Raw genomic sequence first — 23,784 nt, forward strand, 5'->3', positions numbered from 1 at the left:
GTAATTCTTCTATGCTAACCCAAGTTAATTAGCTGAGGTTAATAGTTAAATAATGCAGAGAGAGAGAAAGCGAAAATGAAAGAAACCCTATCATCCCAAAGCTTATCCTCTTTTCACTTAAGGCACATCGCTTCCATTTTTCCTTCTTGCCCAGCTGCCGCCCGGGGACCCTTGGAAAAAGATTTAATCTACTCACCTACAAAATCAAATGAAAAAGCATAGAAAACCTCGAAGCTGTAACTGAATCAGCCTCTTCCTTGCAGGCTGTGACTGATAGCCCCACCATGTAATTCAAAGGTTTCAGCTGCCTGGGTGATTACAGATACCTTGATGAAGTAGCAGTTTCACATCGTTGCTTCGAGATCTTTAACTCGATTAACATCTCAGCTTCCCCTGCTGCAAATGTCCATTCAGCTTCTCAGGTCAATAGGGCGAGTTTGTTGTCTTCAACCAAGACCCATTCATAAGTATGCCCTGGGTGGTGTACAAGGACCATGGAGCTGTTTCCCTGAGGACTAACAACCTCTTTGTGTGGAAGAGTCACCACCGCTCACAAAAAAACAGGCTAAGCAGATACACCTGCAATGGGGCTTATTCTGCTCTTGCCCTTGCTCAGTGTCTCTGCCTAATCTCAGTCAGTACCCCTATGTGGTGATCTATGTTTAACGGTCTATTGATCCCTGTGCCACCACTGTGCTCGCTTTCCCACTGCCACCAACCAGTTACTCTCAGGTAAAACACTGAGTCCAGTCAGTTGTTAAAAGTGAACCAAAAAAACCAAGTTTATTTTACAAACATTAACAAGTTTATGGTTTCTCAGGTAATATTCCTGTCAGTATCTTAACTTTAGTTTCTTTACTGGCCTATACCTTCTGACTGATTATCTCAACTGTTTGACTGACTCCTCCTAACAAATTCTCTCACTCTCTCACACCAGACTAGCCCAACCCACAGACTTATCTTCTCTGTCTCTTCTAACTCCAGACTGTCTTCTCAACAACTCTAACTCCCTAAAAAAACCCCTCTGTGCTTAAACCTTATACACAGTTAAATCGGCCCCCCTGGGTTCCCATTGGTTAGTCATTTTACAATTAGTTAACCCTTCCCCTATGAACCCAGTATGATGTCACACACATAGGAGGGCAAACGCCACACCCTCCTTCAAAGTTAGACTGTGTATTCCTTAGGACAGTGGTTTTCAACCAGTGTGCCGTGGCACCCTGGGGTGCCTTGAATGATGGCCAGGGTGCCACAGGCAACACTGGGCTCTGTTACCTCTTTCCTTCCCTCCCTCCTCTGATGCCCTCTTGCATCTCTGCCTCCCAAAGGCTTGCACAGCTGCTTGTTGCAGCAGCCCTGGCTACAAGTTCCTCTGGCGAATGGTGCCTCTGAGACTGGTCAGGGGGTCCTGGTTGCCAGGAGCTGAGGTGGCCCCAGAGTAAGCAAGCAAGTGGGCAAGGGAGGCAAATGGGCAACTGGGCAGGCAGGCGCTGCACTGGCCTTTCTTGTGCTTGCTGTGCGCAAGGCCTGCCTGGGAGCTGAGTGCCCGGTGCTGAAGGGGAGCCTTTCCGCCACGCAGGCCCAGCAGCACCCACTGCTGCCTCCCAAGGTAAGATGCTGGCCTCACATTCACCTTTGGCCAGTCACCGTTGGGCCACTAAGGCTGAGGGTATCCTCTTCCCAGGCCCCTGTGGGGCAGTGTGAGGAGGCACCTCTCTTTGGGGCAGGGAGGGGGCTCAGAGACCAGGGGGGTGGCAGCTGCTGCCCAGAGGACTCCCAAGGAGAGGGGAGGAGGCTGAGGGAAGACTTCACAAAGGGGGGGGCTGTTTGAAAAAGGATGAGAGGCTGCAGCTCTGCAGGCAAGGGGTGACATAACTGGGCTCCTGAGCCCCACAGGGGTGCCGCAGAAAGAATGTAGTTGGTCAAGGAATCAACTCAAGTATCAAGGGTTTAAATGTGACTGTGATTTGGGAATAATGTGTTGATATTCAAAGAAAAGGTAGCAGCAAATTGTTGTTGTTGTTTAGTCATTTAGTCATGTCCGACTCTTCGTGACCCCATGGACCAGAGCACGCCAGGCCCTCCTGTCTTCCACTGCCTCCCGCAGTTTGGTCAAACTCATGCTTGCGTTGTTGTTAATAGTTATTATATCCCGCCCATCTGGCTGGTTTTCCCCAGCCACTCTGTGCTGCTTACAGTACATGTAAAAGCATAATAAAACATCAAACATTAAAAACTTCCCAATACAGGGCTGCCTTCAGATGTCTTCTAAAACTTTTTAAATTCTTTATCTCCTTGATATCTGATGGGAAGGAGTTCCACAGGGCAGGCGCCACCACCGAGAAGGCCCTCTGCCTGGTTCCCTGTAACTTCACTTCTCGCAGTGAGGGAACCGCCAGAAGGCCTCGGAGCTGGACCTCAGTGTCCGGGTAGAACAATGGGGGTGGAGACGCTCCTTCATGGCTATTGGGCTGAGGCTGTTTAGGGCTTTAAAAATCAGCACCAAACTTTGAATTGTGCTTGGAAATACACAGAAAATTTATTGTTTACTTTCTCCCCCACCTGCAGATGCTGCAGACATTCACAAATGGGACTTTTAAGATGTTGTGATAAAGGCATTGTTGCCCACAGCAACTATGCGGCCCACAATTTAGGGAAGGGTCAAACATGGTGACAGAGTGCATGGTTTGGTCCCAGGTCTGTTCCCCAGCATCTCCAGGTAGGGTTAAGAACAGTTCCTTTCTGAAAACCAAGCGCCTGACTCAGTACAAAAGAGTTTCCTATGTTGAAGGCCACATGGTACTTTCAGAAGGCTCTTTTAAAAAGAAAAAACAGGGTGCAGCAAAACACTTGCCTAAGGAGACTTCTTAAAAATCATGGAGTGATTTGGGACATGTGAAAGGGCAATGATGTTCCAAGTAAAATAGCAGTGAATTGCAGGCGCCTTGCAGAGAGAGAATACTCAATTTGTCGGCTCAAAGCAATAAAGAAAACCCGGGGAAATAAACATCAGGGTCAACGAAACCTTCGTATGTATATGCAAAGTCTGTTGCTCCCACTTTGAAGGCCACAAGCTGGCAAAGTGCTGGAGAGGGTGATATAGATGCTAAAGTCTGCAAGAGCTCTTGCACAGTGTACAGCAGAGGGGATTTCAGCAGGCTTGCCAGACGGATGATATTCTCCCTTCTGCACACCTGTGAAAGCTGTGCAAGGCCTGGCCTTGCTGCTTTTGCACCGGAATTTCCAGTTTCGATCCCTTGAAGATCTCAGCTGGAAGACCAAAAAAAAGTCCTCCTTTGAAATCCCAAGAGAGCTGCTTCAGGCAAGACCGACCTTTCTCAGCCTGGTTCCCTCAGTGTATTTTGGACAACAACTTCTATCAGAACGAGCCAGCATGGCAGCCATGCTGATGGGAGCTGGGCAGCACAGGAGACTGGGAGAAGCAGTAGACCTCACTGGCTAATCAACACATTGGTCTATGGCAGCTGCCTATGTTTCTTTTGCAAAATGTCTTGCAACCACAGAGGACGGATCTCAGTCAGTGTTAAAATTTGGAGCATGAGCTCAGGCCAATGGCCATCTAGTCCAGCATCCTGTTTTAGCAGTAGCCAATCTCTGCAAAACCTAGGAGCAGGATTCCAGGACAAGAAAGCTCTTCCCTCTCGTGGTTTCCAGCAACTGGTATTCAGAAACGCTGCTGCGTCAGACTGTGGAGGCATGGCGCAGTTATTTTGGCTAATGGCTGGGCTTTTTTTTTTTCCAGCTGGTGCTCACCGGAGCTCAACTCTGGCACCTCTCAGGTGGGCACCATTGCCATTGTCAGAGAACGAGGGAGGCGTTCCTGGTGAGTTCCAGCACCTTTCTCTAGAAAAACAGCACTGGCTAATAGCCACTGATAGCCCTCTCCTCCATTTGACTTCAATCAGAAAAATCTGAAAAATCAGCAACGCCGTTGACAGTGAAGCACCCCCCTCGTTTCTGTGTTTTTGCTTTTTGCCTCTCCTTTTAACAATCCATACTATGGATCCAAAGTTCAGGTCACCACAAATGCTAGAGACCTTTAGCTGAAAAGGGACCACAAATAAAGAACATGCTTGCTCTTTTAGCAGCCTTAGAACATGTTTTGTTCTTTCCATTTGAAGAAAGGCACGGGGTGTGGGGGGGGGGAGAGAAGAATTAAATTAAAAACAAACCCTGTGCTTGATACTAGGTCATCCTGACACAAAGCAGCAAAAGCCAATAAATAAGGTTTAGGGTTCTCATGACAGTATCTCCACATGTTTCTGAGCTGGGGAAATGGGGAAGGCTTCAGTTATTGGGGGCAGCAGACAGAGACTCCCTCAGCCAGAGGGATGGCAATGTAAGTCAGCTGCTTGCCAAGGGGAAGAGCTGGTCTGTTTAGTGACAAAAAGCCAAACCCCCTCCTGGTCTGCTATAAGCGGAGGCGGGGTAGGTTTGAACAAAATCTAAATAAATACAGAACTCTTCACCATAATGAAACAAAATCAAAGCCCACCTTCACAAACCCCCAACCTCAAAATTAACCTTCGCAGGACTCCATGACTTCACCAGAAGCTTTGAGTCATCCCCAACTTGGTGCCTGCCAGATGTTTTTGGACTACAACTCCCATCAGCCTGCACCTGCTGTTTTGGGGAGTTGCAGTTCAAAATGCCCAGGTTGATGAAGCTCCTCTAGATGAAGGTGATGAATTTGTATAGGGTGCGTGTAGCGTGGATTAACTGGCTTGAGGAAGTTTGCATGGGTGGTTACATCAAAGAGTCTTAGGGAGCTTACTTTTGAGTTTGGGATTTGTGAAAACCGATGCTTATTTTTAATTAGTGTGTGCTGGAAATTTGTCATTTTATCCGGGAGGGCCAGAGAGCCAGAGTGGAATAGTTTTGCCCCCGCCCCTGGAATTTTCCACGCTTAGTGGTAAGCCTCATCTTGCTTTTTCTTTCTTTCTAGAAGTGCCAACCCATTAAACTTTTTTGTCTGTTACAGATTGATCGTGTTTAACTCATGCTATATTAGGCCACCCATGCAGACCTTTGTCTCAAAATGTGCCCGGTTTATGTTGAAATGTACTACATAGGATTTGGCAGTGTTTGTACATATGATAATTAAATTATTATAATAAAGAATCCTTTTTAAAAAAATACATTTCCTCTTAACCTCAGATTTTGGTTGCTAGAGATTTGCTTGCTGTTAAGAGCCATTTCTGCCTCAATTGTTTGATGTACTGCAAGTCACACCTGCACCATACATTTGAAGCAGTGTGATATCACTTTAAATTCTCGTGGCTTCCCCCAAAGAATCCTGGGAACTGTAGTTTGTTAAGGGTGCTGAGAGTTCTTAGGAGACCCCTGTTCCCCTGTTCACAGAGGTACAAATCCCAGAGTTCCCTGGGGAGGGAAATTGATTGGGAGATTCCACCCCACCCCACCCAAATAATCGCTGGTGCTACCGTTCTGACCAACACAGTCACAATTGAACCAAGAACCTAAATAATCCTAATATGTGAAAGTACCCTCATGTTTCTCTGGGCCACTGTAAAAAAATCACCACCACCCTCTGACCAGCAAGATAAATTTCAAAGTAGAGAAAGAATACATTTCCCAAGGTAGAAGACAAATTATATTTTATTTTCAACACATTCTTTGCATTTTATATACATATACACATACAGCCACGTGCTCACACAAATGTATTAAAAGCTAAAACCTTACTACATTGCAGAAATTTAAAAATGAATAATATGAAGAGGGGACATGTACAAGGTAACTTTCCGTTCTCAGAAAACAACGAAACAAAACTGATCTCTTGTTTATTCCTCGGGAGAAATTCAATCAGGCCTATTATAAAACATTTCTTATGACAAATATTGGCAGTGGTGTAGCGTGGGGGGTGCCAGGGGGGCCGGCCGCACCGGGCGCAACATCTGGGGGGGCGCGCTCGCTGCCTCTGGAGTCGCCGAAGAGCCTCGGGCGCAGGCTGTAGCAGAGCCCCATGTCTCGTGGAACCGACGAGCTGTGCGCGCGCCCGGGCTGAAGGCGTCCGGCAGGCAGCGGCTCTCAGCCCCGCGCGTCAGGGCCGCGGAGGACGTGCCAGGCAGCCCCTCCTCACAGCCCCGCCTCCGCTGCTGCTGCTGCAGCTGCTGGGCCATGTTGCATTTTCCTCGCCTCTCTGCCCCCCTCCTCCTCCGGGCAAGCGGCGTGGTTTGGGCGGCAGCGCCAGCAGCAACTCGACTCAGATCGGCAGGTTAGGGGTTGGGGGGGGGCGCAAATTACTTGCCTTGCCCCGGGTTAGGGGGCGCAAATTACTTGCCTTGCCCCGGGTGCTGACAACTCACGCTACGCCGCTGAATATTGGTCATGATAACTCCCCCCCCCCCCAGAAAAACCTGTTGTAAAAGAATAGTAATAGGAGAAAGTTTTACCATAAGAACATTTGTGGAGCATAAACTCACAGGTGTCGGACACGGGCTAAAAACCCTGGCACTGCAAAATCCCAAACCCTGAACCAACTCCCACAATTTTTAAAAAATGTACATTTGCTGGGTGTTATCTCTGCCAATAGAGATGGGGCTGGGCTGGGGAGAGGTTAGAGGCAGCCAAGAGAGACAGCATTTCACTTTTTATGAAAGAGGAGAGGCTTCACCATGCCTGCCAGAATCTTGGGTAGTTGGGCAGCGATCACTTCCGACATCATCTCTGGAAAGTCTACACTCAGCGCCCGAGATTGGAGGAAAGTATTCAAGCAGTAGAGATGGAGTTGTTTCACAAGCTGTATTTTTTAATTTTTTAACAAGAAAATCAATAATTTAAAAAATCAATAAATCATCCAAACAATGTACGTTGTTCTTCACTCTACCTCCCCCCACATCCCATAATTGCCCGATACTTATGAAGCTGTGTGCAATGCAGGAAGTTATATTTTCTCTCTCATCTTCCCTGCTTCTCACAATCTCATCCTCATCCCACTTCACGGCGGGAGACAAAATGACAGGTGAATATTTCTAGGTGACCACTAAGCTACTGTGGCAATGTGAGAATGAGACCTAGTGATTAAATTGGGAATGGGCCGATCTGTGAGTTTCTCTTTCCCTCAGTTTCTCAACCCACCCCCCAATCTTAAGTCTCCATATTTCCACCCCAGTTTGCAGGGTATTTCTTTTAAATCCTCATGAAAATTCACTGGCATTTTAGTGCAAATTGATCTTTAAATATACACAGGTTTGTACGCATTGTTTCATAATGTACACATTTGTGCAAAGCCATTTCCCCTAAAATAATGCATTTTTGTGTTATTTTCATGTATTTTATGTACACTTTTCCTCAATACAGGCATATCTGTGCACATTATTACTGGGCTAGAGAAATGAATTGCAAAATTTGAAAAAAAAAGTGTAGATTTCGAAGGATGGCTGTATTTCATAGCTCCTATTGCTTCAGAAAGTGCAAATTAAGTTGGTTTGCCTTTAAGTAAAAACTCAAGCCTAATTTCCTCTCCACCCCTACTAGCAAGGAGAAAATGATTGCATAATTGCATATATATATATATGCACATTGCTATCCTAAGCTCGGCTTCAGATTTCTTTTGGGGGCAGGGATGAAGACGCATAAATGTGTAAATACCGTATTTTTCGCTCTATAGGATGCACTTTTCCCCCTCCAAAAATTAAGGGGAGAGAATGCCGGCTCCTTGGCTTCAGCGATAGCAATGTGAAGCCTCCAAAGCGCGGAGGGAGCGCTCCCTCCACGCTCCGGAGGCTACGCGTTGCTTTTGCTGAAGCCTGGAGAGCGAGAGGGGTCGGTGTGCACTGACCCCTCTCACTCTCCAGGCTTCAGGGATAGCCGCCGGAAGACTTTGGAGCACAGCGGGAACTAGTGCTGCGCTCCGCAGGCTTCGGGTTCCTTTTGCTGAAGCCGGGAGAGCAAGACTCTCCTGGCTTCAGCAGAGAGGGAGAGCTGCGCAGCGCCCCTTCAGCCAAGCGGGAGGAGAAACGGAAAGGGCTCCGTTTCTCCTGCCGCTTCGCTGAAGGGGCGCTGAGCAGAGAGGGGGAGATTTTTTTTTCCTTGTTCTCCCCCTCTAAAACAAGGTGTGTCCTATGGTCGGGTATGTCCTATAAAGCAAAAAATATGGTAACAGCACATATCCTAAAGACAAAACAGTCTCAGCTGACCTTCATTCCAAGGCAAATGAACCCTGGGCAGGAGCTTTGAAGCCTAGGAGTCTTTCACTGCACAGATGCTGGGGTGGTGTGTAACAGTAAGATAATCTTACGGATTGCTGAAATAAACTTACATCGTGCATGGAGTCCATAAGTTTCGTCAGCTGATAGAAGCGTTGCGAACTAGCCACGACCCCTTTCTGCCGCAGCCCGATTGCCTTGACCAGCTCTCTGATGTAGTTTGTTCTCATCTCCTCAAACTGGCTTTGGCTTCTGAGACCTTCCAATGGAACTGAAAGAGGGAGGGAAAGACAACACACATTGTTTTGCTTTGTCTCCCCGCCCCCCGTTGCTCAAATTCTGAAATAAAGCAAAAAGCACATTCTCATCCTTTCTCAGGGGTTGTACAGATTCACAAAGTTACCTGGGTATGTTGGACAGAGTTTGAAGCAGATAAAAAAGGTAAAGGTAAAGGTAAAGGACCCCTGACAGTTAAGTCCAGTCGCAGACAACTCTGGGGTTACGGCTCTCATCTCGCTTTACAGGCCGAGGGAGCTGGCATTTGTTCTCAGACAGTTTTTCCAGGTCATGTGGCCAGCATGACTAAGCCGCTTCTGGCGCAACAGAACACCGAAACCAGAGCAGCACACGGAAACACCATTTACCTTCCCACCAGAGCGGTACCTATTTATCTACTTGCACTACTATGTGCTTTCGAACTGCTAAGTTGACAGGAGCTGGGACCGAACCACCGACTTTCTGATCAGCAAGCCCAAGAGGCTCAGTAGTTTAGACCACATGGCCACCCGTGTCCCTCTGAAGCAGATATCCAAACTCAAAGTTCATCACCAAATTAACCCTGTTTGATCAGAGTTTGGGTGATGGGTAGCAACTGGAAGCTGGGGAGATTTGCATGATGGGTGAGGCTGGGGGGGGGGAGATTCCCCTCCTAATGCTTTACTCTTATTCACACTTGTGTGCTCATCCTCATGTGTTTAAGGGCCAATTGACGCAGAGAAGGCTATGCACCAGAAACATGAAACTGCTTCCTTGCCCACTTCTGCGATGTAGTGATGGCTACCAGCTTGGATGACTTTAAAAGGGACCAGACACATTCATGAAGGATAAAGCTATCAATGGGCACTAGCCATGTTGCCTCTGTCCTGCCTCCAGTGCCAAGGGCAGTATACCTCAGAATACCACTTGCTAGGAATCACCTCTGAGCTACAGTCCCTAACCATTAAGTTATGTCCCTGTGGTCCTTGAAAATTCAGCTTTTTGTTTTCACCCAGGCAGTTGGATGGGGCATACATAAAATGTGCCATGTGAAGAAGAGGAAGAGGAAGAGGAAGAGGAAGAGGAAGAGGAAGAGGAAGAGGAGGAAGAAGAAGAAGAAGAAGAAGAAGAAGAAGAAGAAGAAGAAGAAGAAGAAGAAGAAGAAGAAGCTGTGTCTTACTTGTATTGAGAAGGAGCAAGGCTTTCATGCAGAGATACTCTTCACTGCTTACTTGCAGCTTGACAAACTCCTGGGGAATTTGCCACATGGTCAGGCACAGTGAATAGAATGATGAGTCCTTCATCCTCTGTCTTTCACCCAGAAAACAAGAAAGAAACTTAAATAAATGAATGCTAAGTCCATGATTATTCCATGTACAAACCTTGGAACCAAGCGTGCTGGGTATCTGATCATGTCTTTTTCTTACTAACAAGTTTGTTACCATACAGATAAAAATAAAAGAAAAAGTTAGCCCTTCAAGAAGCGGTGTGTGTGTGTGAGAGAGAGGATGAGCTTGGAAGCCACAAAGTCTTCACTTTAAAAAAATAATTTTATTTTGCCAATTGCAGCAGTATAAAACAACACAGTGTCAAATATCTCATGTGCCGATGTTATGGCATATGACTGGAAATAAGTGATAAGCATTAAAATCTGATGATGGGTAAGTAAAACAACTAACTGCTATAGCCCCTCCAAAACCCAGTATGGGTATGTGAAGGTTGTGAACTCTCAAGCAAAGTGTTTGTGACAATTACCATTCAAATCTCAATTCTGCCATGAATTGACTCAGTCGCTTTATTCACTCTTTTGGTCTCAGTCACACATGTGTAATTCTTGGCAATTCCCTCCTCCAATCAAAAATGGATTGGAAGAAAGCCAATGAACTGAAGCTCAAGCCAGGTTTGATAGAACTACTACAGATGGCTCCATCTGGACTGCATGGAGTTGCACTCCCCTTGAAAGATCAGGCTCACAGTCTAAAGGAACTATCAGATTAGTCTTATCTTTAAAGGTCCATGTGGCCTTTGGGTTTCGAAGCACCCATCATCACCATCGCCAGCTGTGACCCCCTCCTGGACAGAGAGAGAGTTGCGTGCACTGCCAGCATCTTGCATTGACTGCTGCCATGCCCTATATGTGGGGCTGCCTTTGAAGACTGTTCAGAAACAGCAGTTAGCGCAAAACCCGACAACAGCACCTGTTTTATCTGGGTCTGGTCCTATAGAAGGTATCATGCAAGTCTGAGAACACCTGAAGTAGCTTCTGGTCCAAGCACAATTCAAAATGCTGGTTTTAACCTATACACCCTTAAACTGTTTGGGAGCATGAACCTATTTATTAGCACCAGTCTCCGATCAGCTGCTCCATGTTCACCCTCCAATGGAAGAAATGTGGGTGGTGATCAGAGATGGGACCTTTCCACTCATGTACCACATTTATGGAACTCACCACATCAAAAATATTCACCTGGTCCTTCTTTTCTTTCCTTTTTCTTCTTTTCTTTTTTACATTCAATTTTTTAAATTTAATTTTCTTTCATTAGACAGTTACATATTCCAATCCATACTTTAACATATATTAAATATAAAACAAATCCAAACAATATCCACATTTCTTCACCCATGACTTCCTACCAACTCATTGCAGCTTCTACTATCCTATTTTCTTTTCAATTGTGTTGATTTATTATCTCATTTACACACAATAAATAACTTACCTATCTGAATTTTTACTTTGCGAAATTTATTCAATATAGATCAAGGGTTTGATTTGGGAACAATATTTTGCCAGATATTCTTTCCCACTTTCCCACTCTCTTAAAAAAGTTTTTGGTTTGATTGTTGTCTAATTATCGGTGTCATTTTAGCCAATTCCAGATACTCACACAGCTTATTTTGCCAGTCTGCCTTTGTTGGTAGCATATCCCCTTTCTAATTCCTGGCAATTAACATTTTGGCAATCCGGTCCTTATTTTCTTTTGGCACCAGGTGGAAACATTTTTATTTACCCAGGCTTCTAAAATACTGCATCTATTTTAACCTCCTGTTATATTTACATACCACTGCAGGTAGTTGGAACTGGCATTGCTCAACGCATGCAATGTTTAGAGAGCAAGAGCACGTGAATAACGCAAGAGAAGCTGGAATCCTTTACTTACTCATTCAGTATTAAGTCAGGTGCAAAATACAGCATCTGCCCACAGACATGCTTATAAGACCTCCATCCCATGGCAAACACCATTAGGCTCATCCAGGAGTACTGGATAAGGGTTATCTGATCATCAATGTGTAGGCCCCGGAATCCTGGAAAAGTGGAGAGGAGGAGGCAGGTTAACAACGTGAAAAGGTGCCTTTTACCATATGTGGTGGGCTTGAAGAAAGTAAAATGCTTCTGGGAAATGATATATAATGAGATGAAGAAAATGTTGAAATATACATTTGTGAAAAGACCAGAAGCATTTTTACTTGGTATTGAAGGACAGAAATTAATAGACAGGATAAAAACTTGTTTTTATACGCAACTACAGTAGTGAGAGTACTATTAGCCCAACGACGGAAACAGGAAGAATTACCAGTGAAGGAGGAGTAGCAAATAAAACTGATGGAGGATGCAGAACGGCCTCGGTCCTGTATACCTGAAGGAGCGTCTCCACCCCCATCGTTCAGCCCGGACACTGAGATCCAGCGCCTAGGGCCTTCTGGCAGTTCCCTCATTGTGAGAAGCCAAGTTACAGGGAACCAGGCAGAGGGCCTTCTTGGTAGTGGCGCCCACCCCGTGGAACACCCTCCCTTCAGATGTGAAGGAAATAAGCAGCTATCCTATCTTTAAAAGACATATGAAGGCAGCCCTGTTCAGGAAAGTTTTAAATATTTAATGCTGTGCTGTTTTTAACACTTGATTGGAAGCCGCCCAGAGTGGCTGGGGAAACTCAGCCAGATGGGCGGGGTATAAATATTAAATTATTATTATTATTATTATTATTATTATTATTATTACTGGCAAAGTTGACTGGGAGAATTCAGAACCAGAAAGACCAGGACTTCCTTAAGGATTGGAAGAAATATATGCCTTATTTGAAAGACAATTGCATTAATGTAACATCGCTTGTCGATTTACAAGAAGTTTTGTAAGGAGGACTATATAAATTATTGTAAAATGATTTATGAAGGAAATAATTAGGAGACAAAGTTTAAAAACATTAATTATAATAATAAAATGCAAGATCAGATAAATTTGAAAATCGCTAGACAGCATTGACGGAAGTCACAGGCTATCATAGCCAAAATGAGGATGATGTGATGTGATGTTTTGTTTGGAAATTATATGCAAAAACTAATAAAAATGATTTAAAGAGAAAAGAGAATTTGCAGCCCTTCTCATTTCAAAAGGCACGTACGGTGGATGGCGTCTGGCACAGAGGGTCTCAAATTATGCAGGTTCGGCCTATGCAATCTTCTTACTGTGGACAAGCTCGGTTTACATTAATATGCTCAGTAAATAAGAGAAGCACACATCTCCTCTCCCCGCAGCCACCTTGCTGAAACAACGATTAAAGCAATGCTGAGAAAGGCACAGGAGTTGGAAGCGCTGAGGGCTATAGGAATGCAAGAAGAATCAGGCCATCTGGTGCAGCATCCTGCTCTCTCGGTGGCCAGAGAGATACCCTTATGGGATGCTCACAAGCAGGACCCAAGTGCAATGGCACCGTCCCCATTTGTCGTTCCCAGCAACTAGTATTCAGCAGTATGCCATCTCTGGTGGTAAGAGGTACTGGAAGGTTTACCTCGCCTGGATGGTTCACTCTTGCAGAGATCACTCCATGGGCTGGATCGCGTCTGCGCAGATGCGATTTCCTGCACTGCGGAAGTGAGTCCCCGCTCCACGCTGCATCGGTTTAGCGCAGCGCGCGGGGACTCACCAAGCAGACAGCTCAGTTCGGGGGCGGCTCGGGGGCCATTTAAACAACCCTCATGGACTGCTTGGGGGACATGGGTGGCGCTGTGGGTTAAACCACAAAGCTTAGGACTTGCTGATCAGAAGGTCAGCGGTTCGAATCCCCGCGATGGGGTGAGCTCCCGTTGCTTGGTCCCAGCTCCTGCCAACCTAGCAGTTCGAAAGCACGTCAAAGTGCAAGTAGATAAATAGGTACCGCTCCGGCGGGAAGGTAAACGGCGTTTCCGTGCGCTGCTCTGGTTCTCCAGAAGCGGCTTAGTCATGCTGGCCACATGACCCGGAAGCTGTACGCCAGCTCCCTCGGCCAATAAAGCGAGATGAGCGTCGCAACCCCAGAGTCGGTCAGGGGTCCCTTTACCTTTACCTTTACATGGACTGCTTGTGGCCTATGGGCCACAGGTTGACGACCCATGAGGTACTGCATAGCCATTTTATAGTCTGTCTTTCGATAGCAACCAACAGGTGGGACAGGGAAGTAGATACGTTGGAAATTTATTGCATGGGAAAATATGGAAATATTCCCTCATTAAAATAATACATATAATGGAGTAAACGTTTTTTAAAACAACAAACAAGCAGCACATCCATTCACCAAACGTTATCCTGTTCAACCTGAGCTAAAATGAAATGGATGCTTAAAAAACAACTTGTTGGTTAGAAGGAAATGTGGTCACAAGGGATTAGATCTAGATTTAAGCCTTGCCCATGAATTGCTCCAAGGGATTAAATGAATGTTTAACCTGCCTTTCCTCATATGAACTTGCCTGAACCCTCAGATGTGCCGCCTCCATGAGAACAAAAGGAGATCAAGCCACGTGCTGGATCAAGCCACGGGCAAATTGGAGCCAGAATCCTGTTCTTACAGGGACCAATCAGATGCCTAGAATTCCTTTTCATTTCACAACAGCAAGGGGAACAGAGTTGTCTAACCAGAAGACAGTATGAACAGAAGGCAGATCCACACCACCCTGGGAACTGCAGTTTGTTAAGGGTGCTTTGTGAGTGTGAAACTACAGTTCCCAGAATTCTTTGGGGAAAGCCATGTGGTTTAAATATACTTTGGATGTGCTTTAAATATATGGTGAAACATCCTATCGGTGTCCTATTAAAGCATCTGAACCATTTATTTATAGAAGCATTCCTTTACCACCATATCATGAAAAATATCAGGGTGGTGAACAGTGTCAAATCCTTAAACCCTTCAAAATTTAAAATACAGATAATCATTAAGATGGATGGCTAATCAAAATAAAAATTAAACAACTTCACAGGCCTGTTGGCATAATAATGTATTCAAAATACACCTAAATATCAAAGCAGCAGGGGAAAAGCTGTGGATAGGGCACATGAGATAATATCTAATGTGTTATTGCGGCTGATTTTTATTATTATTATGTTATTATCATTTTTACAATGCCTACATTGTCTTATACCAAGCCAATTGGTTCATTTAGCACAGTATTGCTAACAAGTCGAACAACCCATACCATCACAAATTTCTTCCTAATGTTTAGTTGGAATCCCTTTCCGGTAATTTGAAAAGCTTGGTCTGAATCCTAACCTCTGAAGCAGCAGAGAACAAATTTGCTCTATCAAATATTTGAAGATGACTATTGATCATCCTTTCCCCTGGCTGAACATACCCACTGCTTTCAGTCCTTCATTATATGAGTTGGTCTCTAAGTCCCTCCCCATCTTTCTCACCTACTTCTGGACCACATTCTAGTTAGTCAATTTCCTTCTTAAACTGTGACTCAAAACTGGACGCTGTTTTCCAGATAAGGTCTGAACAAAGCAGAACAGAGCGGTACTGTTACCCAAACCGTTACCTGGTAATGACTTGGACCACTTGACTACACAGAGGAGCTGCCTCTCACATAGTTGATTGAGGCTGGTCAACAAAGCACTTGGGGTTTCTGGTTGTGTGTTGTCATATCCTGCATAGACCACTTCCGGTTCGATGCTCTCCAAGACATTAATCAATGGAGGAATAAGCTGGACTTCTTGTGCTGGAGAAAAAGAGAGCCTTTGTGCCAGGGCTTGGGCGTCCTTAGGAAGGGCTACCGATGGCTGGAGTGCAACATCTAATGCTCTCAGCACTTTGAGCTTATTGAACTTCTTAAACTTTCGACCTGCAATCCAAAAACACACATCTAAGGGGCAGCAAACAGAAATGCAAAGCAGATAAAAACATCATGTAAGAATGCATACTTAATTCAATAAGCAGCTTTTTGTACAATCGCAATGTCATATGCATAGTAGCGCAGCTAATATTGGGAACTGGTGAGATCAGAGTACAAACCAACTCTGCTTTAAAGTTCTTAGCTAATGATGAATTGAGCCTGGACTCCTTGATGGCAAGGTGGGTAAGCTGCCGCTCACCTGGCCTCCAGTCGGCCGCACTGCTGCTACTTACAAGGAGATAGGGGCAGTGGTGTGATTGGTGTGCTGCAAGGGTGCTTGGGGAGCCAGACTGGGGCCCCTGCCAGTGGGCTGGTACCATGCTGAGCTCGCCATCACCTGGTAAACAGCAGCAATGCAACTGACCAGAGGTAAGGTAAATGAAGAGACTTCACCATCTGCTACTGCTGAGGCTCCACTCATAGTTACCGTATTTTTCCATGTATTGGAGGAGGTTTTTTGACTCAAAAATCACATTAAAAAACTGAGGTCGTCCAATACACGGATAGTGGCGTGGGGGGGAGCAGGGCACCGCCAGCCACCCGGTTGAAGGGAGCGTGGCTTCCCCCGATGCTGAAGCAAAGGGGGAGTGATCTGGGGGGTGTTTCCTGCCTGCAGCTGCATGGGGGGAGAAGCTGCACACCGCCAGCCAGCTCGTTGGTGGGAGTGCAACTTCCCCCAATGCCGCTGTGCATGGTGGGCACTCCCTGGATCCTTTCCCCCACATGGCAGCAACAGGGGTGGTTGCACTCCTGCCCACGGGTCATCTCCCCTCATTTTCTTAAAATTGAGTCCCCCCAAAATAGGGGGGTCTTATACATGGGGGTGTCCTATAGATGGAAAAATATGGTAGTTTGGCCACCAAAGCAACCCCCTTCTTACCCTGCTGTAACTTGTGGTTGCCAGGAGTCTGAGAAATGTAGCAAGGACCCCCCAAGCCTTGGAAACTTGCAATTCTGTGCAATCATGGTACTGAATCAAGGCTGCAGGAGCCCTTCTTTCAGTGCCAGCTATGTTTTGCAGAAAAAGAAGAGGGCAGTAGGGGCATTACGAGAGAATCATAGAAACACAGAATTGTAGAGTTGGAAGGGACCCCAAGGGTCATCTAGTCTAACCCCATGCAATGCAGGAATCTCAACTAAAGCATCCATGGCAGATGGCCATCCAACCTCTGCTTAAAAACCTCTGCTTTAAAGGAAGGAGAGTCCACAACCTCCTGAGGGAGTCTATTCCACTGTCAAACAGATGTCAGATCATTCTTCCTGATGTTGAGTTGGAATCTCCTTTCTTGTAACTTGAAGCTACTGGCTCAAGTCCTACTCTCCAGAGCAGGAGAAAAAAAGCATGCTCCTTCCTCCATGTGACAGCCCTTAAGATATCTCAGTCTCTTCTTTTCCAGGCTAAACATACCCACCTCATAAGGCTTGTTTTCCAGACCGCTGAGGTTGCTCTCCTCTGCACCCATTCCAGCTTATCAATATCCTTCTTACATTGTGGTGCCCAGTAAAATGGCACAGAAAGGCAAGGTTTCTGGGGCTTGTAGTGCTCCATTGGGCAGGTATTTAAAAAAGGGATCTCCAAGCTTACTGTGTGCCGGATGCCATCACTCAGTGCAACAAGACTTGGAGCTGAGCATAGGTCCAAGCGTACACCAAGCTACTTTGGGCCTGCTATAAAAATGAATCTGAATCACCACATTTTAGGTGAACATGTTCCAAGTCAAGCTGGAGATGGTTACCTGTTATTAAACTTAAACATTTTGGGTCTATTGTTGCCTATGGAACCAACTAAGTTCGGGATCAGAGACACTATAGCTATGTAATATCATAAGCCACATCCTGGATCATCTTCTGCTAATTTAGGTTTATAGTCTGCTGTGCCCCAAAGACTCAAGGCAGGTTATAGCAATAAATGGGCAATTCTCACCCTTGCCCTGGTCTAGAACAGGGGTATGGGCTGAATGAGATCCACTAGGTCTGTGAAGCCATTTCAGCCTAGCCATGGCCACCTGCCCTACAACCCAAGGTGGGGCTTTGATAAAAGGGATTTGCAGGCATTGCCAATGGGTTGCCTGCAAACAAACTGATTGTTGGCACTTGGGAAGCCCCATGCAAAGGATGTTGCAACTGCTGACTGTTGCTACAAGGCTCTGTTTCAAATGGCATGGGCAAAAATGGGTCACCAGGTGTCACTGTACTGTCAAGTGATAGACAGGTGTGCAACCTGCCAGCCATATGCAGTGCACCAACCCTGGCCTAGAAAGTTGTGTCTGCTTATTTCATCACTTTGCTCCTGCGATTCTCCATGTTAAGGGGGCTGTCGACAGGGTTTCCCCACTCCCCCAGTATAAAATAACATGGAAATGAGTGCTAAGCAAGCACTATATTCCATTACTTTTCCAGAAGTGGCTTTTACATCATGTGAAAGTTCAAATTTAATGCAGAAATTAACAGTTTGGGGAAATGTAGGGGGAAAGGAGATCAAATGCTGTATGAATGCAGCCCTAAAAGAAGGGAAAGGGATGCTTCACAGAATGGAGGAGGGTGCAAAATAACAGTCTAGAAAGCAATTGGGCAGGGAAATATTATGAGCACTAATTGAAATAAATGGATGCACAATAGGTATCCAATCTTTCCTTTGAATAGGGAACCTAATGAGTGCTAGTTAGATCCAATGGATGTGAAATAGTATCTGCACTGTATCTGGTTTCTATGCCTTTTAGTTGGTGAGGAGGAGGAGGAGGAAGAAGAAGAAGAAGAAGAAGAAGAAGAAGAAGAAGAAGACTGTGCTGTCCGTCAGACTGGGTTGCCCCAGCCACTCTGGGTGACTTCCAACAAATTAAAACATTAAACACCATGGGGAATCAAGTCAGATTTCTGTGACTTTTAGGCTGCAATCTACACAATGCTTTTGTGGGACCAAGCCCCACTGAATACAGCAGCACTCAGTGGCACTTACTTCTGAGTAAACCTGCAGAGGTTTACATTGTGAGGAAGGAACACAGCACAGTGATGTTAGGATTTAAATTTCATGCGAAATCAGCATAAGCATGCAATAAATGGGGAAATTTGCTTCTTCCCTTTTGCAGATGTATGTCAGAAACATGGAGCAGCTTTTGAGGCAATGTGGAAATATCCAGAGAAAAACATAAAGTATCTCCCAGATCCATATTCTGCATTAGACAACATTTGGTGTTTGTCTTCTCTGGACCTTAGGAGTAGCACTGGAGGAAAAGGCAAGGGATGATCAATAGTCTGTATGGTCTCCTACAGAACTATTCATACCTAATTCTTGATTTAGATTTATTCCACTTTTCCCAAGGGTGTGGAAGAAAGTTGGAAGAGAAGGTACCAAGCTGTGCTAGACAATTCACTGCAAACAGACAAGTTTCTGTGAAGAATGCTTCACCAAATAAGTAGGTGAAAAATGTTGACAATTTATTATTTCCCGACAGACTACCATAATTCTGCCTCCAAGGTCACTCTGCCCTCTTAGTTCTCTATGTTCTCCAGAAGGAGTGGGCCCAGCCTAGAGAACAAAGCAGGTGTGATAGATCAAGATTTCAAAGACAAATTTGAAGTAACATCTTGTGAAAAATCTTACTTGCGAAAGGATTTCATTTCCCCCCCCTCCTGAGATGTGACATAGATAGGATAGCTGTTAAGTTTATTGAAAAGGGACACGAAGGGGCTCATCGTACTAGATTCTCCAGTGGTTAGTAACAGGTGGAATAATTATTTAGCCTCCACTACGCAGTTCGAAAGCACGTCAAAGTGCAAGTAGATAAATAGGTACCGCTCCGGCAGGAAGGTAAACGGCGTTTCTGTGCGCTGCTCTGGTTCGCCAGAAGCAGCTTAGTCCTGCTGGCCACATGACCCGGAAGCTGTACGCCGGCTCCCTCGGCCAATAAAGCGAGATGAGCGCCACAACTCCAGAGTCGTCCGCGACCGGACCTAATGGTCAGGGGTCCCTTTACCTTTTACTAGGGATAGGCAAATTTGTCAATTCCTGCTTCTCTCAGCTTCTCATTTCTCCACCCTTTAGTTTTCCACATCTTAACATCGGTTTGCCCATTTGCCTGTAACAGTTCCTCATGAAAATTCAGCAGCACTTCTGCATGGACTTCTCAGAGTGTTTATTTGTATGCCTAAAATGCATTATTTTGCAAAGCCATGTCCCCTAATGTCATACCTCGTGTTGCGTTCCACTCTCGTTACGGACTTTCAACTTATAAACGCGGCAAACCTGGAAGTGTTTACTTCCGGGTTCGCTGCCCGCACATGCGCAGAAGCGATCTGCGCGCTTCATGCATGCGCAGAAGTGATCTGCACGCCTTGCACATGCACAGAAGCACTCGATTGCGCCATACACATGTGCAGAAGAGGCGCTCTAGTTAAGGACTTTTCGGGGTGCGAACGGCACCCCGAAATGGATTAAGTCCGCAACTAGAGGTACCACTGTAAAATGTATTTGTGTATGTTATTTTATGCACACTTTACCACAGTGTAGGCATGTGGGGGGGGGCGCACTGCTTGCCTGAAGAAATGCATTGAAAAGGTAAGAGAAGTGCGGTTTTCGAAAGACGGCTGCATTTCGTAAAGTGCAAATTGGGGAGGTTCACCAACTGAATTGCCTTCCTCTCCCTTCTTGGTGCACTGCTAGCCACAAGGAACCTTAATGCCATCCTCACTCTCTCCCACGCCCAGCCCAGCCCCAAAGAGAAGCATTTTACAGGAGAAAAGGCGAGGCTTAATCCCCATGAAAATTCGTCAGCACTTCTGTGCAAATTTTTCCTAACGTACACATTACAGTATGCAATCTTCCCTTGCGTTCATGTTTTGTTTTTTTTTGTAAGGCTATTTCCCTTAATATAATGCATTTGGGGATTTAAAAAAGCTAATATATGCATTCATACGCATTGTTTGCCTTTAGTAAATGCATTTTATACACTGGCTGCAGGACTGCACTGAAAAATTTGGAGAAATGTGAATTTCGAAGGATGGGTGCCCTTTGGCTTACATATTCTATTGGAAAGTGTAAATTAAGTAGGTATGCCTTTAAATGTGAACTGAATCAAACTTCTTCCCCATCTCCATTGCCACACTCCATAAAAAAAACCAACTGGATCGGGCAAAACAGTTTGCTAACCCTTGACCCTGCCTGAGGCTTCACAGAATGAGCATAATAAATATAACAAAGTAAACTAAAAATAATGTGCGATGGTGATCTGATCAGCTTTACAAAGGATTTTTTTTTTAAAAAAAAAATGGTCTCATTTATGCCTCTGGTCACTAATGAAATTATGATGATCTCACGGGCAAAGCCATTGTCTCTGAGCAGTAGCGGAACAATAGAGTGTTCAATCCTGCGCAGGGAAACTGTCGGAAAAATGATGACAGAGCCAACACGGGTGCCAACTGAGAAGGAGTGAAGGAATGCGACATTTAGAAGTAGTAACAAGGAAAGAATGCTTAATTGCAGTGCTATAAATGCAAATCGGAACGCAAACACCCCATTAAACAAAGCAGTTCTAGCAAATACTTATCGCTATTATTTGGCGGGTCATTACAGCTGTTGTCTTGGTGTTGTTGTTTTTTTAAAAAAATAGCTGCTGGCTGTTCAGAGCATAGCTGTCAACTTTTCCCTGTTCTTGCGAGGAATCCTATTTGGAATAAGGGAATGGTTCAGAGCTCTTTTCTGAGTTGTTTGAAAGAAGGCTGGGCATTTCTGCTGAATTTTAGGCACAGCAGAGGGTCCCTAAAACTTGGGCATGACAGTGACCATGCCGACACCCCTCCCTCCAGCAAAGAAAGGGGAGGAATGATTTTTGCCCTTTTGGAACACAGCACAAGACCACTAGCAACCCCCCAATCTCTCTGAACCCCTCCAAACTTGGGACTGTGCAGGGCAGCTGGGGATTCTGCCCACAAAAGAGGCTTGCTTTGGCTCTCAGCCTCTTCTCCTCAGCTTAGAGCTACGAGACTGTGGAAACATATTGGCCTACTACTGTGATTTCGAACCTGCCGGGCTCTCTTAAGCCCAGAGTGCCTGGCAAACCCAGAGACAAGCCCATGTTCCTCCATCAGTGATGGACAGACCTTGAAGTCAAGTTGAAAGAAGACTGTGAAGACCAAACTCAATACAGTGGTACCTCGGTTTACGAACCTAATCTATTCCAGAAGTCCATTCTTAAAACAAAACCATTCTTAAACCGAGACACACTTTCCCTAATGAGGCCTCCCGCCACCGGTGCCCTTCCACCGTTCGGATTTCGTTCTTAGACTGAGGTAAAGTTCGCAAACCGGGATACTACTTCTGGTTTTGTGGAATTCGTAAACTGAATCGTTCATAAACAGGACTGTTCTTAAACCGAGGTACCACTGTATGTCATGCATTGAGTGCAAGGCTAGATCTAGACACATCAAAAAAGCGTTTCAGTTGAACGCGCTGTAAATTTAAACAGGGAAAACAGGTAGAGAGAAACGCGACTCTACGTCGTCACCTGGTGGCACAATGTTATATCACACATACAACGCAAATAAATCACTTTTTCTTTACCAGCCTAGCTGAGTCCTATGTTGGCTTGACTTGCAACAACAACAACAACAACATACCCACACTGGTGCACTTTTTTCTTCAAAGGAAAAGACATTGGCAGGGTTAGCAGCTTGGGTAGGGAGGTGAATTTTGGACAGAGAATCTCAAAAGAAGCAGGCTCTGGCAGCTGCTTTTCATCAAATGGAAATAAGTTGCACACACACACACTGTTGCACAATAGCGTGTGTAGTGTGGCCCAGTTGCAGAATGAATAGCTATAAAGCCAGATGTTGTACATCTGCACTGTGGATCAAAAGACAGTTTCTAGATCTTAAGAGCTGTCAACAGTTAGAGCAATCTTTTTTTAACAACAACAAAAAATGTGTTGCCTTGCAATGGCCCCTTGAAGCAGAGAAAAGCTGAAATTTCTTAGAAGACATTTTCCGGAGAACATTTCTGAGAAGTTTCTCTTTCCTACCCCTACCTTTGCAGGATCTTATCTGAATTCTAGGCATTGTGTGTTTTTTCTGTGGTGGCCACCTTCCACCCGCATCTGCACCCGCACCCCACCCAAATTTCCCTAGCAAATTTCTGGAAATACACTAGGCGGTCCTAAGCTAAGTTTTACTGAGACCCATTAGAATTAATGAACACGACTAAGGTTATGTTTACTCATATTGAGTTGAATACCTCCCTCTAGGTTGAACTCACTGTGAAGTATGCGAAGTGATGGCCAAAGTAATATACAGTGGTTAAGTACTTAATTCGTTCCGGAGGTCCGTTCTTAACCTGAAACTGTTCTTAACCTGAAGTACCACTTTAGCTAATGGGGCCTCCTGCTGCCGCTGCACCGCTGCTGTGCGATTTCTGTTCTCATCCTGAAGCAAAGTTCTTAACCCGAGGTACTATTCCTGGGTAAGCGGAGTCTGTAACCTGAAGCGTATGTAACCTTAAGCATATGTAACCCGAGGTACCACTGTATTTGTACTGGTAGAAGAAGGGGGGGGGGACATGTGATGCTACAGTCACCACAAATGTTGAGCCACACACAAGAAATGGCTGGATAATTTCTCTTTCCCCTCTTCAATGAAATGACTGCCACTCCTCATCCAAATGTTACATGTATTTCAGCTGTATTCCACAAATTTACCTGTAATTTAGTGAGCCAATCTGAACTCCACCCTTCCAAAATGCAAGATGGCTAAAGGATCTATCCATTAATGGCAATGTTAAAATTTAACAGCTTCTGAAGTCCTGGAAAGGCAGTTACGTTGCCAGCTGCTAGGATCAGAAGGTTAGCACAATGGGCTCGACTTGTTTGCTAATGATCCACGTAGGCTTGCACTGCCTCTTTCTGCGAGCAGTAAATTTAGTTTGCAAAAACCCGGGAAGTCGTGAAGGCACTCGGGGCCAAACGAGATGTGACGTTAATTAGGCAAATGCAATTAACATCCCATGTCTATTGACTTGCAAACAGCAGGCATGGGGAAGCTTGGCGGCCCTGACCAAAAAAATAAAAATAAAAATCTCGTCTCACGGAAGCTGCTATTTGTGTTTCAAAGAACATTTCCACTGACCTAAATGGAAGTTTCCCTTGAAATGCAAATAGCAACTTCTAAGAGGTGCATTATTGATCCACACCACGTCAAGGAAAGAGTTAAAAAA

At 45.2% G+C, this 23,784-nt stretch overlaps 1 protein-coding gene across 1 annotated transcript in view; it reads right to left on the reverse strand.

Annotated features, from left to right (window-relative positions):
• Window positions 1-6,368: 6,368 nt before the first annotated feature.
• The window catches only part of PGR (progesterone receptor), a 52,459-nt gene continuing 35,043 nt past the window's right edge, over window positions 6,369-23,784 (reverse strand). Inside the window, exons 4-8 of the mRNA XM_081001906.1 lie at window positions 15,231-15,533; window positions 11,606-11,750; window positions 9,628-9,758; window positions 8,306-8,463; window positions 6,369-6,784 (exon numbers count right to left, since the gene is read on the reverse strand). Of these exons, the coding sequence (XP_080858032.1) occupies window positions 6,629-6,784; window positions 8,306-8,463; window positions 9,628-9,758; window positions 11,606-11,750; window positions 15,231-15,533 (893 nt within the window). The 3' untranslated portion in view covers window positions 6,369-6,628. The remainder of the gene's footprint in view (window positions 6,785-8,305; window positions 8,464-9,627; window positions 9,759-11,605; window positions 11,751-15,230; window positions 15,534-23,784) is intronic.

This window comes from Podarcis pityusensis, assembly GCF_964106645.2.
Source record: "Podarcis pityusensis genome assembly, chromosome: 4".
Taxonomy (NCBI): Eukaryota; Metazoa; Chordata; class Lepidosauria; order Squamata; family Lacertidae; genus Podarcis; species Podarcis pityusensis.